The 17,532-nt window shown below is 37.1% G+C and overlaps 2 protein-coding genes across 2 annotated transcripts in view; one reads left to right on the top strand and one right to left on the bottom strand.

The window, feature by feature from the left end:
- The window catches only part of NECAB1 (N-terminal EF-hand calcium binding protein 1), a 53,382-nt gene extending 49,091 nt beyond the window's left edge, over positions 1-4,291 (top strand). The window contains exons 12-13 of the mRNA XM_057370366.1: positions 983-1,074; positions 3,950-4,291. Coding sequence (XP_057226349.1) covers positions 983-1,074; positions 3,950-3,978 — 121 coding nt within the window. The 3' untranslated portion in view covers positions 3,979-4,291. The remainder of the gene's footprint in view (positions 1-982; positions 1,075-3,949) is intronic.
- A 3,502-nt stretch (positions 4,292-7,793) lies between these two features.
- On the bottom strand, positions 7,794-16,545 carry CUNH8orf88 (chromosome unknown C8orf88 homolog). Its single transcript, XM_057370370.1, has 5 exons — positions 15,786-16,545; positions 14,883-14,959; positions 13,217-13,301; positions 9,696-9,802; positions 7,794-8,065 (listed from the first exon to the last, which is right to left on the bottom strand). Exons 1-5 carry the CDS (start codon positions 15,871-15,873, stop codon positions 8,027-8,029), a joined length of 396 nt encoding a protein of 131 aa, XP_057226353.1. The 5' UTR covers positions 15,874-16,545; the 3' UTR covers positions 7,794-8,026.
- Positions 16,546-17,532: the final 987 nt, after the last annotated feature.

The following is a 17,532-nucleotide window of genomic DNA, read 5'->3' as shown; positions in this document are numbered from 1 at the left end:
TTTTTTTTTTTTTTTGGTAAAACATAAAGTTTTGAAGGTTAGAAATTAATAGTGTAGAGAGACTGTGTACAAATTAAATACTGCTGATTTTTTGCTAAATATATCACAGTATTTCAGAACAATACTTCAGTTGCTAAAGGCTTAAATATATCAAAGCATAAATGAAAATGTCAGAAAGACAAAGGTGATTCAAAACAGAAACAGTCTGACAGTAAGTACATAAAGATATAGCATCAGATGGATGTTAGTTCATCAGAGACAAAAAACAGGAAGACAGCAATATTACCAGAGCTCCATGATAAAGAAGAAACAAAAAGACCCAATTATAGAACCAGGTGTGCCACCCTGCAGCAAACTTCAGCATGCAAGTAGTTATGGGGAGTTCTCCCAAACCTTCCCAACCTGCACCACAGGAACCCATCCAACAGATTCCCTGAGTGTCTCTTTTGGRCCCAAAATAGAAATTATAGTGATTAAGCATTCTGCAGCTGAATTCTAGCCTCTAGCAGGCAGATGATTAAGAAATTGAGTAGAGATAAAAAGGCTGTTCTTATCTACATTTAGTTWAAAAAGACTCAAACAAACCCTATGATACTGAATTTGTAGACAGAACCCACTCTTAGGGAGATGGAGAAGTCTCTTGAAGCTCAGTTGCTTTCCTCTCAAAGAAAACCCCAGTTTTACTGGGTTTCCTCTCACAAAGACTCAACACAACTGATAACACACGTCTACACTGTACTGGATCACAGCCAAAAGATGAGCATCAGAGTGACAGTGTGCCGCACAGAAGAAAACCTGTGTTTAATATAACATGCAAGCACTTCATAGCTTATGGTCTCCTCTCCCACTATCACCCCAAGTTTTGAAGCACAGAATCTCTATTACCACATTATTTGTAAAATTTCTAAAGATAATTTWAAAAAAAATTTAACCTCTTTAAAAAACTCATTTTGTTTTGTTTTGGTTTTTTACAATTACTTAGCCACCTTGAAATGAATTACAGCAAGGCCTTCCAAAGGAGTAATGTGGATTTCTTGGAAACTCCAGAGCTCATCACAACAATGCTAGTCCCTGGTAAATACCAACTTTTCACATTTTGTTTGTTTCATATGAAAGRTTGTATTATATTAGTGTGTTCCATATGCAAGACCACTACATAATATCACCCTTAGTCAGATCTTCTTTGGTATAGAGGAGAAAGGGAGTCCAAACGTTTTTATTTTAACCACAGAAGTATAAAATGCATCAGTAAGGAGAAGACCTACTGTGTTTTATTTTACATAAGGTGAAGTTACACTAACATACACTATTTAAGAAAATATCTAGAATAAACAACACTATTTGTGAATGGTAAAATAGACCCTGTTTAAGCTTTTCAAGGAAAAAAAAATGCTTTTTGATTAAGACCTCAACTTATTCCTACTTACATTTATCAAAGGGAGTCTTAATTACTTGTAAGTGATATTTACTAACCAACTTATTGTACATACTTCCTGCTATGTTAAAAAAAACAAGGTGGTAAATATACCAAATTGTTATTCCTAGTACAAACCGATAAGCATGTAACATCTTCTTCCTCCTAGAAATGAGAGTTAAAAGAGACAGTTCAGGTACAGGATAAAGCAAAGAAAGCATCAGTCCCATATTTACTGAGAGGACAGTAATGTTATTTTATTTTAGGGAACACAAATCTATGACAATGAAGCCCTAATTTCCTGTATGTCTGAGCACAGATTAAATTTAAAATAATAAAACCCCACTTAGTAGAAAAATAAATGTAGCCCTGTACCTGGAGTTTCTCCTTAAAAGAAACCATCCAAGACATCTTCAGACCTCATGAGCCTGATCTATATACAAAATTATGTGCCAGGGATTCCTGCAGAATCAGGAGATTGCAGTTAATGAACCAAGAATCTCTGTAAATCTTGTATCTTACTGGGATATGGTTGGATTTAAGACAAACTTGACTGTAGGAAACAATCAAGCCTTTTCCCAAAATTCTTTGTGTCCAAGAGACTGCACATGATCCAGCAGTGTTCCAAGATAGTTTACTCATGGGTAGCAATTAACATAAAATGAAATGTAAACATAATTTTTAAATGCCTAAATATGGAAGTGTCTGAAATTGGATTCCAAGTACTCATTAAAGCATTTACTCTGCCTGCTAAGAAGGATTTCAGTCTGCAGCACTCTATCCTGGCAGACAGTTACCATAGAAACAGCATTTCTCACTGTGCACTCCTTGCTGGGGTAGTAGGGGGGGGCAATCTGAATTAATTCATTCACCATTCGTTGTACAATTTTATATTACCTGTAATTTAGACATCTGTGCAGTGATTTGAACTCTGTTTCATGGAAAGTGCTTCCCACAACAGATTTATAGAAATCATACTTGTGTTTGAAAGACAGAAAATGTTCTTGAAATGATGGCTTCAATCCTACCAGAACACTTTACAAAAGAATTGTAGACACCATAGTGTCACTGTAAAATCAGAAGGAAAAAAAACCCAACCTGTCTGCAATTAGATAGGCTCAGATAAGCTCTATTCTAAAAACAAATTTACCCTAGCTGAGAAATTTCCAAATTCTTTTACACATTTGGGTAGCTAAGAACTGAATCAATTGCAAATTGTAATCTGAATCTGATTCAATCAAAATTTACAACCCATAAGACTTTCCCAATTAATTAAAATTAGTAAGGATACACTTCTGTGGCCAAGAATGTTCAGGAAGACAAAATTTCAAGATTGCTGGATCCAGTATTATCCTAAAAAAAAATTCATTTACCATCAGTTAATGGGATGCACAACTTATTAAAACCAGTCATGAACCCGTTAACTCACCCAGTTTCTTCAGCCCATCTAGCAGGGTGGCATAAATCACTCCGTTCACCTTCAGTGAATGCCTCATTTTTATACAAGATCTGTACTTGAGGACTCTAGAGCACTTTTGGGTGAAGAAAACATAAGTAGAGGAAAACTCTTGAAAACTTCTAACACTACTATTCTTGAAATAAATAGTTAAATCGGCATTTCTGGAGGCTGAAATTCATTAATCCACTGATGTTCCAGAGACTACAAGGCTTTCATAGTCCAAAGTCTTACCAAGAGGTAAGACTCCTAAGTATCTTCTCATAGTTTTTCTTCATGAATAATAATTTTCACTTAAGATAGCATTAATGGAAGCTCCTTTGGATGCATACACAAGAAAAAATATCTGTTCATAAATTGGTGTAGGGTGAAACCTACTGAACCTAGATCATCCCTTTGCAAAGGGCACTTGGCATCTCAGAGTCACAATTCCTTTTCTTCTTTCCCATCTCCATAAATCTGGTGGTTCCTCTCTGCCTAAGGTTCCATTTCAAAAGGCCAAAGGATAGCTGGTGGGAAGAAACACAAATTGGTTTCAACCCAGCACTGTCTATAATCTGGTGATTACAGAACTTTCAATGGGAATGRCATTTTACAAGTCCATCAGTTCTCTTGTTTTTGAGGACAAAACATTATTAATTCCTTGAGTTGTATAAAACACCTACCAGATGTAAATAAYGTCACCAGGAAAGAAGGTCATTAAAGGTAACACAACCACCTGGGGAACACAGTGCTTAGCTTAAATCCTGACACACACACAGCAGCACAGGACCAAGGATTTATGTGTTTTGCTCTCTGGGATCTGGGTGCTTCATCCTATGAAACCACACCTGTGATACATTAATGCTTCTTTGGATTATATCAAAAAGAGATACAATTATTGGGACAGAGCCACCTTCCCACCACTTATATTCAGCTCTCCCAGCATTCTGAGCATTTTTTCTCACCAATATTAGCTGCATATATAAACAATTTTTTCTCTATATAAGTTATAGSTATTATTTAGGATTTTTACCAGAGGTTAAAAAAAAAGAAATGCCATTTATGTTAACAAATAAATAAATTTTGTTCTCTTTCAGCATCATGGTGGGTCCTCAATAACAACTAGAAGCTGTGGTTCCAAGTAATGTTAATGTTGTATTGTTTTTCATTACACTAACATTCATACTGCAGTGTACAGGTGAATTTATGATGTGATGTTTGTTATTATGGATGGGATCTTTCCCACTTTATTCTAAAATCTGAAAAACTGCTTATTTATTACCTTCTCGTGACTAGTTCAGTGAAATGATGCATTCTRAAAACAAAAATAAGACAACTAAGATAAACTACTTATTTTGTATATGAAGTCCAAACTGTCACAGAAAAGTATGTCTTGAATGTATGACTAAATATTTGTGGAAAGTTTTATTATTGTGTTAATAAACAATCATTACTTAACATTGCTCTAGTCTCTTTTTACAAAAGAAGTATGAACCTGGACACACATTTTCATACATGTCTGCAGAGAAGCTGTTAAGTCATTAATTAAGAGAATAAACATAGGGACAACTCTTTTAYAGAGAGCTTCCCCCAAGCTTTTACAGAGCTTCCCCCAAGATATTTTCTGCTCACAAGAAGACAAAGCAACACTATCTTGTCTTAACAGGCTCTAGCCCTTGCCCTTGCAAGAAGAAACATATCTCTGTATCTGTTTTCACTGTAGATCCCCASACTTAACATTTCACAATCTCTATGTCCTTACCACTAAGAAAATATTTTCTTTGGATCTCTGGCAGGTCACTGCAAAGTCTTCAGAGAAACTGATGTTACAACATAAATAGCCATAAACCTTTGAGCTTGTTTGCAGGCTCTAGCAGGGGAACAGTGCTACTGTATATCCTTGAGCAATGAACAGCACCATAACCATGGGGGAGACCACCCTCTTCAACCAGTGTGCAGCTTTGGTAGGGGCGCACATGAGCCTTGAGGGAGGAAGGGGACACCTACCTAGCCAGCCCTGTCACCTCAATYCACCTGGTCATCAGTGGGGTGACAGATGTTGCTGACAGACTGCCCTCACATTCAGGGGATCCTGGCTGATGGCAAGTCGAATGTGAGCCAGCAGTGCCCTGGCAGCCAGGAGGSCCAGCCCTGTCCTGGGGGCATCAGGCACAGCACTGCCAGCAAGGCAAGGGAGGGGATTGTCCCACTCTGCTCTGCACTGGGGTAGCCTCACCTCAAGGGCTGGGGGCAGTTTTGGGTGCCTCAATGTAAAAGAGATATGAAGCTATTAGTGTCCAAAGGGATGGACATGAGGATGATGAAAGCCCTTCAGAGGAAGCCATATGAGGAGTGGCTGAGGTCACTTGATCTGTTCAGCCTGGAGCAGACTGAGGGGAGACCTCACTGCAGTTACAAATTCCTTGTGAGGGGGGAAGAAGAGGGGCAGTGCCTGATTTCTCCTCTCTGGTGCCCAGTGACAGGAGCTGAGGGAACGGCATCAAGCTGTGTGAGGGGAGATTGAGGTTAGGCATTAGGAAAAGGTTCCTGCCCTGTAGGGCGGTTGAACACTGGAACAAGGATGTGGTCACGGCCCAACAGAATTCAAGCAGCATTTGGACAATGCTCTCAGGCACATGGTGTGAGTCAGCGTAGCCTGTGCAGGGCCAGGCGTCGGAGTTCAATGATCCTTGTGGGTCCCTTCTAACTCAGGATATTCTATGATTCTGCAASACCTGGAAGTAGCAATACTTGATTCCCTAACAAGTCATACTGTTGTCTCGTGCATTTGAGGTGTGTCCTCCAGCCCAAGAATGGGCAAGCAACCACTGTAACCTCACACCTCCACAAGGCAGACAAGCTCTACATGCTACAGGATCATTCCCTCCAGTCATTTAGCAGTCTAAGATTACAAACAGTACCCTAAAGTAATTTAAAAGTCATGTTCAATAAAATACCTTCTTGTCTATTTTTATTTCTTCTCAACAAGAAAAATTACCATATATAAGTGGGGAATTTAGACTGCAAACACACCAGTCTTCACTGCAGTAAGGTCCTGTATTCCAGAAATTGTGACCAGGACTGAGTTCAAGATTAAGAAAGACATCACATTTAGATACCTGCACATGACCAAGGCAACTCAGCTACCATTTTATCAGTAGAGTTCTGAGGCAAAAGGCATCTAGTACATGTGAGATACTGCAGAGCAACCCAGCTGTTCTCCAGCTCCCAGCTGAGGACAACATGAGTTACCTATAGTTTGTCTGTCATTTATGCCTGGCCCATGCAGCACGTGGACTGGAATTCCAGGTAAATCTCAGATGACACCAGATGCCTACCTTTAGACAACTGAATCAAGCCCTTTGCAAATAAAGTTCACAAGGCCTTGGCTCTCCACACAAATGTGAATGACAAAAAGGGATACCTGAACATCTACTTACCCATGTAAGAGACAAATTTCTCCTTTTTATCTCTCAAAGTAACTCAGCAAAAGGGAATGCTTGAAGTYCAAGGCTTTCCCATATTGACATGATCCAGCTACCAATCTGTCCATTTTTAAAAGGTTACTGATATTACCCTCACAACTGACATAGGTTTAAAGGCTTCTTGTCTTTATCAAAGTAAATTTACTCATACTCTTTTACAACCAGCTGCTGTTTTTCCTATGCCAAGATGTCAGTCTATTGGCTGGCATGGGTTTTTTTGTCACTACTGACCTACAAAGGAAATSCAAGTGACACGTGACACAGATTCAGAGAAAATCCTTAAGTGAAAAATCACACACTACACTGAAGTTTGTAACAATTTTCCTTTTTAGTGGAAAAAAAATGTGTTAAAATTATTCTTAAAATAACCTACTTTAGAACATGATGTTAAATAGGTGCTGGAAGGGTGAAAAAAATTGTAGTAGGTCATATGTCCTTATAACAGTTACTCACCTTTGTATACTTTTTAGTAGACACTTTGATGAATCATACACAAGAAGTTTAAGAAGTTTCACTTAGGAGTTTTGAGAGCTACACACAGAAACTGTCTGACACATACTGGGAAAGAAGATCCACAAGACCCACTCTAAGAAACTCCCAGTGATAAAACCAACCAACAAAAAGATTTACATCATTCAGGAAAGGAAATCTAGCGCCTATCAAATGAAACTTGACAGGTTTTTGCACTACTGTAATTGCCATTTACCACAATCTCATTTAGCTTTCATTATCATTTGTGACAGAGATTAAAATATTGCCTGCAGTAGCCAAATGRTATTATTATAGGTCTAAATACAACTTCATAAGTTAATTATATTAAYACAAAACAGTTATTATTGATGCCTGTCAACTGAAGGATCCTTTCAGAAAATACTTGAATGATTGCTTTCCACTTCACTATTAGATACCATACTCATTTAAGGGAAAAAGAGAGAATTAACTATGCATTGGTACACCTATTTACCCGTATGAGACATATGATTAAWATCTGTCTTGTTCCTCAGTTTTTMCCATTACTTTCACTTTTTAAATTCAAGAACGCTGAACAATTATTTACAAAGAACTTTTAGGAATGCAATGCATAGGCAGGTTTTCTGTTCTGATCCATGATGAGAAATTTATCATGTTAGTGAAACTATAACTACTAAGTGGCTTCCTACTGAGAAAGAAAGTATGTGTAACCACAAAATACTAAGGAATATCTTGTATCAAGATGAAGATTTCAATTAAGAAGAAACAAGTCATGTCAACCCCCACCCCCCAAAAAACTAGAGGAATAGATACCCTAAGACATCTGAGATTTGACACAGCCAGTATTTGTTGTTCCATCTGTAGTTCTGAGGAAGGGAGTAGGAAGCAAGCAAAAAGTCTTAGTCAAGTATTGTTTTAGAATTTATGGTCAGGCAAAATACATGGCTACATAACACAAACAACTCAATGACAAAATTCTGCCACACCAATATGCAAAATTATTTATTTTCACTTTAATCATATTACCATTTCAGGCATCACAAATTAAAGGTTTTTCTCTTAAAGCATTCAGGCAATTACGTGAAGAAACAGGCATTTTCACAGGTTTCACAGGGTCGTACTTCCATCTGCAGGCACCCAAGTACCTTCAAAAATCCCGAAGACCTACATCAAATGTAGCTCCCTCATTGATGGATTTCTGATCTTCCAAACAACATGTCACTTCTTGCAGATGTCAATGAAAGGTTTGTTCTTTACCTGTAAGACAAACAAACCCTCAAATTACTTCAGTTATAACAGAGCACTTAAGTTTTCATTTGGGTCTACTTGTAACTCTTTTCTATTCCATGTAAATTTCACAATTTTTTTTTATTATGGCAAACAGTTCTGTTTTCATTAATCATAGAGACTTAATCTAAAATTTTCCTAGAAGACCGTGTCAAGACAGTAACATGTTCAAATGCTGAGCTATTTATTGGTAGCCCTGATCCCCACATCTCATAAAAACCTCAGTGTCCTTCAGGACAAACGCAGTCCACAGCCCACCAACTTTAACAACTGCATCTCCCTTGTACAAGTCACTAGGAAGTTTTCTTCATCTAAAATGGGTATATACTTCAGCAGTGGCTTCAAAAATTCAGAATTAGGAGTCTTAAGATCGTTATGAACTGTCTGAATACTCAATTCAGTGGCAAACTGCTTAAAAACCACCTGCTCCAAAATACAATCTCACTGACACTGTAGGATTGTCTGTTTGTCATTAGAAAATTATTTGCAGGCACCTTCTGCCACTTTTAAACATCATTCATTTACTTTACACATGCATCTCATCAAYCCCTCTGGTTTCTGTGCAAAAAAATGGATGACGTGATCAGTCAGCACACTGAAATTTTGGTTGAACTAGGTGATCTCACTGATTCTATTTCTGTAGGGGCCCTCCTTTTTCCTATGATGTAACTACATGAAAGCATACAGATATCAGAATTTGGCCCCCTTAAAAACACAGTTGGCAGGAGAGGGGGAAAGTTAGGAAATTAAAGAGCTCAAACTTCGCAATCTGAAAGSAGATTTTCAAACAAATACAGCTTTTATCTTGAGGACAAATAGAAAGATATAAAAAGTAAGATCAGGGAAAGCTGATTATTGTCACATTTTAGTTAATTTTTGTTTCTTCAAAGGACAGAATTTTAAAAGCTTAAAAATGCCTCCAAATATGGCCAACACAGTAATCATGTGKACATACTCTTCCATAACAGGAATCCTATTTCTAGCAGAACTACATTCCAATGGTCTCAAAAGCCACCTGGTAGGTAGCCTAATTTGATATGATAATGTTTACACAGATTTTCTCACACTTGGGGTCTGGAATGTGATCCAGTAGATGTTTTCTCCTAGCATATGAAGTATTTGAGGATTATTTTATCACAAACATTAAGGTAGCAAACATCCTCCACATTCATCACTCACTTCTATTAATCTCTCCCCAAAACCAAAGACCAAAGACAATGATAATACAAACTGCGTCGAACTCATTAATACTTTTGTAGTGGACACTAATACTTGGACAACACTGGATTAAGACCTTTACCAAGCTGGAAATTTATCAAGATTGTTCTTTTATTTTGAAAACATGGAAACATATCTGATCTTTTTCCTGAAAACAAATTAAAAACCCTTTCTCTTTAAACAGTATTAACCAGGGAAAGATGTCAAATACCAACTGGAGAAGTTACATACAAAAGTTGTGCTGAACTGCACAATCTGTCCTTGGAATGTTTTATCAACTTGGCAGGCKACTCTGAGGGAAAAAGTTTCCTGTCAAATGGATTATCAAAACGTCCACGGATGATAATATAACTTCACTTAATACAAAAAAAAATGCACTTACTGGCTTCTCAAGTACAATTGGATGATCAGGAAGAAACTCTGGCTTCTTCTGAGAGAGAGAAACATTTGAAAGCTTCAGAAGGAAGTCTCTGCTGTACTGGATCCTTTCTGTAAATATACAAAATCACTAACTTCAATGTTGTTTAGGGGATTAAGACTGGGAATTCAGAAAAATTATTTGKTTACATTATAGAATGGCAATGCTGCATGTGGAATATAAAAAAACAGTTTTAAAACCAGCAGTAATTTAAGTCTTACCTTGCATCAGGAAAATTTGTAGTAAATTAGAGCATTTCACTTCAACTGTATCAAACTGACACAGTAAATAAATACAAAAGAAGAAAAAAAGGTGAATCCAACCTTACACCAGACTCCCTGCATCTCGTTCTAATTAACACCATACACTGGTCTTGAAACCCACAAGAAAATGTTTATAATTCACTCCAAAATGACACATATTTCTAAGCGAGAGATAACAAAAATGAGGTGCCTCTTTCCTTGGCGCTAACAAGTTAAATGTCTTTCAACACCTAGAAGTAATGTCGAGACTTGCTGCAAGTAAACTGGCAGATTAATAGCAGTCTAATAGCTCTGAAGGGTTACACTGAACTAACAGAAGTCAGGGCCTTTACTCAGAACACRTAGGTTTCTCATTTGAGTTTACAGCACTGTCTCTATTATAGCATAGTCTTGGATACAGTATGTCTAGCCAYATCTGTATTTTAAGCTGATATTCTCAAATAAGAGTAGAAACAAGAGGAAAGGAACTAGGCAAAGAAGAAATAAATTTTATCTTTGGTCCTTGATGACAAAGTTTACTCCTTTAGGAATGATGGGGGTACTGCAAGATTGTTACACTGTCACCTGATGGACTACAGTTTTTTCTCAGACTGTAGGATATTAAAAAGAGAGAAGCTGATGACATCAACTATGAATGGAATTTCTTCCTGCCTTTGAACAAATGATTGCAGTAACTGCTGAACATAGGGGAGGGCATGAGGGTAACTTTGAAAACAGTTTAAAGAATATGACCATACTTGAAAATTTTCAGTTTGCTTTTTCMCCCCTTGATTAAAAACCTAGGAAGAGAATGACGTGTGTAATGCCTTTGATACAGTCCCCCACAACATCCTTCTCTCTAAACTGGAGAAATATGGATTAGATGAGGGGGACTGTTCATTAGATGAGAAATTGGTTGGACAGCTGCATCTGATCTGATGCTGGAATAAGTCCAGAGGAAAGTCCCTAAGTTGTTGGAACACCTCTCCTACGAAGACAGGCTTAGATAGCTGGGGTTGTTCAGGCTGGAGGAGAGAAAGCTCTTGGGAGACTGTGGGGTAGCCTTCCAGTACATAAAGGGAGCCTACAAGAAGGCTAGATAGGGACTTTTCAGAGCTATGTAGTCATAGGAAAAGGGGGAATAGCCTTAAGCTGAAGAATGATAGGTTTAAATTAGGTATGAGGAAGAAATTCTTTAGTGTGAGGATGGTGAGACACTGGAAAAGGTTGCCCAGAGATCCCCTGGGAGTGTTCAGCACCATGTTGCATGAGGCTCTGAGGAACCTGGTCTACTGGAAGGTGCCYCTGCACACGGCAGAGGGTTAGAACTTGATTATCTTTTAGTTCTCTACAATCCAAACYATTCTATAATCCAAAGAATAGTGGACATGTGTGGATGTAGATCAGTGAGTGATGAGCTTGCACCCTTCAGGGTTTTGTATTTTGACCAGTACTGCTGAGTATCTTTATCAAAGACAGATAGTGGAATCAACTGCACCCTCAGCAAATTTGCTGATGACACCAAGTTGGAGTGGTGCAGTTGACATACTTGAAGGGCAGGATGCCATCCAGAGAAACCTGGAAAAGCTCAAGTGGGTCCATAGGAACTCCATCCTGCACTTAAGAACTGCTGAGACAAAGAACTGAAAGCATGGTACCACTGAAGAGATTCCAAATGGAAATTATTCTCTAGAACTAAAAGTGCAGCTGAACATAAACGGAGTTCTAGAAGAACTTTTACCATTCATGGGGAAAAAAGGAARAAAACAAAAGGCTTATTTGTAAGCTGCAGCTGAATAGCAGGACCTTTAAAGCTGTGTTACTCTGAAGGAAAAGGTAACAACCAGCAAACAAACAAAAGCCCTTTAAAAACAAATATAAGTCTGACATTGTGGACAACTGTGGAGTAGACTCAGCGATGCATCACAGAGCAATTAACCACTGAAAAAGATCCAAAGTGATGGCTTATACAGGAGACCAGGATGTGATGAAAAGCCATTTAAGATCTTGYAGAACAAAACAATCTATGCACACCACAGGCAGAATCAATGAGAAAGGACCAGAAAGACAGCACCAAACAGACAGAATTTATCAGTCTGACATCTAACTAGATCCAAAGAACAGAACTGTATTCTATTTGTCAAGAACAAGAACAATAGAAGAAATGAACCTGAGCATGAAAGGGATACATGGAAGACTTGATTTTCCAGTCAGTAACATGACAGAATAGAATACTGCTCAAGAATCTGAGAGATGGTAACCTCAAACTGAGAAGAATAGGAAAGACTCAATAAAACTTAATCAAATTCTTTCAATTTTTGAGTGCTAAGGGCAACAGAACAAACCACATGATCAGAGATTACTCAAAGATTGGAGACTACAGGTGGATGCCTGATTACAGAACACACAGACAAGAAATTGTCTCAATAACCTAGATCAGTGATGCAKTTTCTGTGACATGACTAAGAATGAAGAATCATTCATTCTGATGAAGGGGCAGAAGGGGTAGAGAAGTACTGTGAGAATCCATTTTTTTCTCTGAGATTTCTCTTACAGAAAAAAAAAGAGTAAAATTTTGATTTGTTTAAACAACCAATACTCTATGAGTACAGGGGCAGGCAGTACAGAGGGAAAAGTGTAAGAAGCAAATCTTAAGGACAGTACTGACACAAAAAGAAACTGTTCAGGATTAATCATAAAAACTAATTCATATCTAACCACTCAAGTATTTGTATTTCAAAATCACCATAGTAAGAGTAGGACAAGGAAGCCAAAATGCTGAGTTCTTGAATTGATTACCTTCCCTAGTCTGTATGCCACAACTCACCCCTACAACAGGCTAAAGGACGTACCTCAAATCTATACTTACACACACATAAGAAATCTATACAAACCCAGGATTTTGTGTTAAGATTTTTTTTTATGTTTGAGATCTCTTTTGGAGGGGTTGGTTGTTTTTTATTCGTTGGTTTCGTTTGGTTTGTTCGGGTTTTTTAAAAGACAGTTACATCCCTATATGCAAACACCTTTACAGCAGAAGCTTTCCACCTCAGTTACAGTCAACTTTTACACTTTCTCTAGAGGGTTGTGTGAAAACCAGAAAAGTTTCATATTGCTCTCCAAACCACCAATGCACTGGCTAATCAGAAAAAAAAAAAAAATGCAGCCCACATCACTTCAAAGTTCAGGTGTCCTCCATCCAGAAAAAACAATCCTGACACAGTTCCCCATGCACTATTTTACCTTTTTTTGCTCCTGATTCATGTTGTTTTGGTTGACAGAGCACCACAGTTTGAGTCAAGATCTTCACTTCACTCATTTCAGGTGACTAAAATGAGGAAGGAAAGTTATGAAGCTTACCTTCTTGAAGCATATTAAAGAAAGAACACATGTTTCTTAGTTAAAAATAACAATTGCAACACAGTTTAACTTGAACCTGTAGAACATTTGTTCCTCTTGATTACACACAACAAAGGAATAGTTCAATAAAGCTATACAAGTGAACATATTTGACAGACATTTTTACACAGAATTTTACAGTGCTATTGCTAGTTTTTAAAAAGAACAGAATTATGTCCTTTTCTATTATCCCACCTAGACCACAGACACAAGCTGCTACATTCAGGAACAATAARAGCAGGAATTACTTTCCTTAAGACCAAAGRATGGACTTGGAGTCTCTCACTTAGMAAAAAGGTTTCTTTCATAAGCATCAAGACCCAATATCCACAGTATAAGTTTTGCCCAGCTGCCAAAACCTTGAAGAAAGTGTTTTGGAAAGTCAGAAAGCAGATTATCCTCAACAGTTTGTTTTAGTTAAAAAGGCTCTACAGGTTTCGCTGCGGAATCTTAACACCATTCTGAGTCAGATGGGAAGAGGGCAAGAAGTGGATATAACCAAGCAGGGGTTCATAGGACTCTCTTTAGATGGTATTTGGGGCACCCTGAAACAGTTCACGGTCAAAAGTATTAAAAAGCCTTTTCCATATAGTACATCAAAGCAAAAGTTTTAAAAAATATAAAAAATACATTTGCACTCATATCAAACGAATGCAATATGCAGCTACTTGTAGCCAAGTACTGATGAAACTGAATATTACAACACTGATGATCAGAGGCTTATTTAAAAGAGAATAGTTTSTTTTCCCCAATAACTAGTGCTCAAAAGACAAATGTGGTAATTTCCCAATGTGGGATCAAAGATAGGCTCCCAAGACCTAACTTTTTTTTTTTTTWAATTTTTTTAAAAGAAAAGCTTCATACAATAAAGAAGGACCACAGGATAGATAAAACTCTTCTAAAATAAAAAAAATATAGCAAAAATGAAGTAACAGGCATTTGTTCTAACAAAAAACCCCATCTATCAACTCTCTGAAAACATTAAAATCAAAACCAACAGAAAATCAAACTCAGGCTATAAAACATTAAACATTCGCAGCTAACAGCTACAACCAATTTCAAGCCTGAAGGACATATCTATATCATGTCCAAACCCATGCATTTGTAGCAATAAAGTATGAAGTTTTATGATGTTTGCTGTTTCAGAAGAATTTGTGCATGTCCTAACAAAGAACATTCTAGTATTACTTACACATAATAAACAAAGACAGAATATATGCTACTCAAAGTTTAAAAGAACTGACTTAAATTTAATGAAGACTAAAGAAAGGCCACACAGACTTTCACAAGAATCTTAAATTCCTAAGCTGCATTTTTCAGCTGTCAGTGCATGCAAATACCAGGGAAAGACACTCCTGAAACTCCTAACTCTTCTCCACAGTTTGGACAGTGCTGGTTTAAAACACTCAGCATGAAGAACACTCCTAGCTGGAAACTCTTTTCATTTGATTACACCGTGGWTCAGCTGACCTCCAATTTATAAATAATTATATACTCACTCAATACTCACCCAGTTAACCTTACTCTGCAAACATGCTTCAGTGCTGCTGGGTAATTCAGTCCGGATGTTTAATGCAATGGGTGATGCTGGTGAAGACAAAACATTAAGAAAAAGTAATTTCAACAGACTCCACAGGATTATTTTGTGGTATGTGCCCCTAGAACATTTCTTGCTGCACAGAGATTATATGGACATTTATTCGTAACTTAAAARCTCTATATCACCACAGGACCCCTTTTTCATTTCTTCAATAAATTTTATACAAAGTAAAAAATKTATGATGTCATTTAGCTTTAGTCCACACCAGCACAGCTGATGATTTTCTGGCCACCAAAAATTTCTAACTTAACAATAAAAACAGCTGTAATACTTCAATATCTAGGAAGCATATAGAGATTTAAAAACAAAACCAAAATGTTCACACCTGACATAAATACTGCATGATTCTTTTCTTAAACTTCGTTTTTTTTGTTTTAAACTCGCATGAAAGCTAGGCAAGAACAATGCAGTGCAGTGGACCGTACTTGCAATAAAATCTAAATAATTTATTTGTTAATGATGTGTACTTTATGCTTTCAATAGCAGGAGTCAACTAACCCAAGAAATCCAAATTCAACAGAGAAGTCTGATACAGCTTTCTGAAGCCAGATTTCAGATGTCAAGCTAGAAGAGCAGCACCAAGAGTTCTGTACAAACCTAACATAGTTTGAATTCAGATTTTATCACAGAGATGATGTACACAGAGAGTTGATGATGATCAACACAAAGCAAGATATTTATTCACTGTAGTTTGAACAACGTAATTTAAAAACAAACCAAAGCAAAATGAGATGCCTTAATCATCCTTGTTTTTTCCCCTAAGCACAACCCAAACTTTGGTAAAGTGAACTGCACYTTAGTCATGCTACTCACCTTGTTTAGAAGACAGCTGATGCACAGGTCGTGCTGGCTGAAGGGATTTGCCAATAAACTTTTTTGCTTCTGTAACATTTTGAAACATCGCACTTCAAAAAAACAGCTGAAATCATTAGCATTCAGTTTCACATATGGATGTTAAGCAAGAAGAGCAATCTACCTACTCCTGCTTATTTGTGTTTGACAAGGCAATATTATATCTGGGCAGGAAAAAGCAGAAAGATCTGATGCATATATTTTTTTAGATGATTGAATATGCTGGATAAAATTTGCATGAAGCCAGAATGAGACACCTATCACATTTTTCCTTCCAACTGAGCTTCCCTACCTTCTCAAGACTTTTTCCCTATATATCTATGTATACATTTGGAGAAAGGAGATAGGGACATAGGATGGAATTAAAGTATTTTCCAACAATTTAGTTCAATGGGTTTTCAATTAATTAGCATCAGCATACCCCTTACAATCTGCTGTCTGCACAGGAATTCCTTACATAAACTTACAGAACTACTTTAGTTCAATTAATACAATTTTTTGTATCTTCACACTCAGTTTAGCCACTATAAAAGCATCAAAAACTGCTAGGGTGGTGTCRGGCTGAAAAATCTTGCACTTTTAAGTAACCAATCAGTTGGAAAATGTTCATTCGTAATATCTGTATCTTAATGCATCTCCTTCCCAATTCCCCTATCTTTTGGCAACTGGGAGATTCTATGATTTGCAGGAACTTCAGCCACTTTTAGAGAAAAAGAATGCCAGAAAGAACAACTGACATAATAAAAATTATACTGATTCTTTTTTTCTGTAAGAAAGTTTAAGAGACAAGGGAATAATTGTTACATCAAAAAAAAAAATAAAGAAATGATCACAACTGCAAGAGTTACAACTACATTATCCATTTTCACTATGAAACAGGRAAGAGAAGTTAGGCAATTTAAAATACAACCCAGCATCATACCCCACTTTAGCTGGTCTTTGTGTTATAGAAAGAAAACAAAAAATCGCTGAGATTTTACTACGTTATAATTTTTTGAACAYTTCTAACATAGTCATTTTTGAACACTTCTAACATAGTCAAGTAATAATTTTCCAACTTGTTAACTTTGAGCTCACTCAGGTCTACAAACCAAACATGTAATGGTTACTGTCTGAATTAGAACAATTTAACTAAAACTAGGAAAAAAATCCTGGTCTGATTCTCTGATTTTCCCACCCGCTCATCTTAAAAAAGGAAGACTTAAATATGTAGTCAAAACCAGCAATGAAAATTCCTGCACCTGAATTAACTATGACTACAGATATGGATGGCATATTAAATTTTACCTGGATTAGGAATGCTTTTATAAATCATATTTATCCTAGATACTGAATTTCCACAGAAAGCAATGTAGTGATAGTACACATTTGCCTCAGAAGAGTGAAAAAGAAACAACAGGCAAGTTTTCTTTCATGTCCTGACCACAAACTGTATGCACACTTTTTGAAAACAGGAAAGCCTGTTTAAGAGGTTAGCCAGCTTCTAGAACGCAGCAAACCTGTATTTTTTATAGTGTTTCGACTATAAAAACCAGTTGTGCAGTGACAGCAAAACACATTTCGACCCGCTCTCCCCAAGGAAGAGGCTAGGAAAGATCTCAACAAGTTATCTACACCAAAATCCTCCACTACTAGTGTTACTTCCGACCACTACCAAGGAAAGAATCGTTTTAATAGCTGAGAAATAAACGACTTCCATGAGAGACTA

Source organism: Malurus melanocephalus, unplaced genomic scaffold (genome assembly GCF_030028575.1).
Source record: "Malurus melanocephalus ecotype Western Australia unplaced genomic scaffold, MMel_1.1 scaffold_123, whole genome shotgun sequence".
Lineage (NCBI taxonomy): Eukaryota > Metazoa > Chordata > Aves > Passeriformes > Maluridae > Malurus > Malurus melanocephalus.
Note: the sequence above shows the minus strand (reverse complement) of the source record. Positions and strands in the feature narration are given on the sequence as shown.

Excerpts from the sequence above, each read along its gene's own strand:
- CUNH8orf88 (XM_057370370.1), bottom strand. The coding sequence starts at position 15,873 with ATGTTTCAAAATGTTACAGAAGCAAAAAAGTTTATTGGCAAATCCCTT. Across the intron at positions 14,960-15,785 it reads TCAGCTGTCTTCTAAACAAG|CATCACCCATTGCATTAAAC; the intron begins GTGAGTAGCATG and ends TGTCTTCACCAG. Across the intron at positions 13,302-14,882 it reads TGCAGAGTAAGGTTAACTGG|TCACCTGAAATGAGTGAAGT; the intron begins GTGAGTATTGAG and ends TCCTCATTTTAG.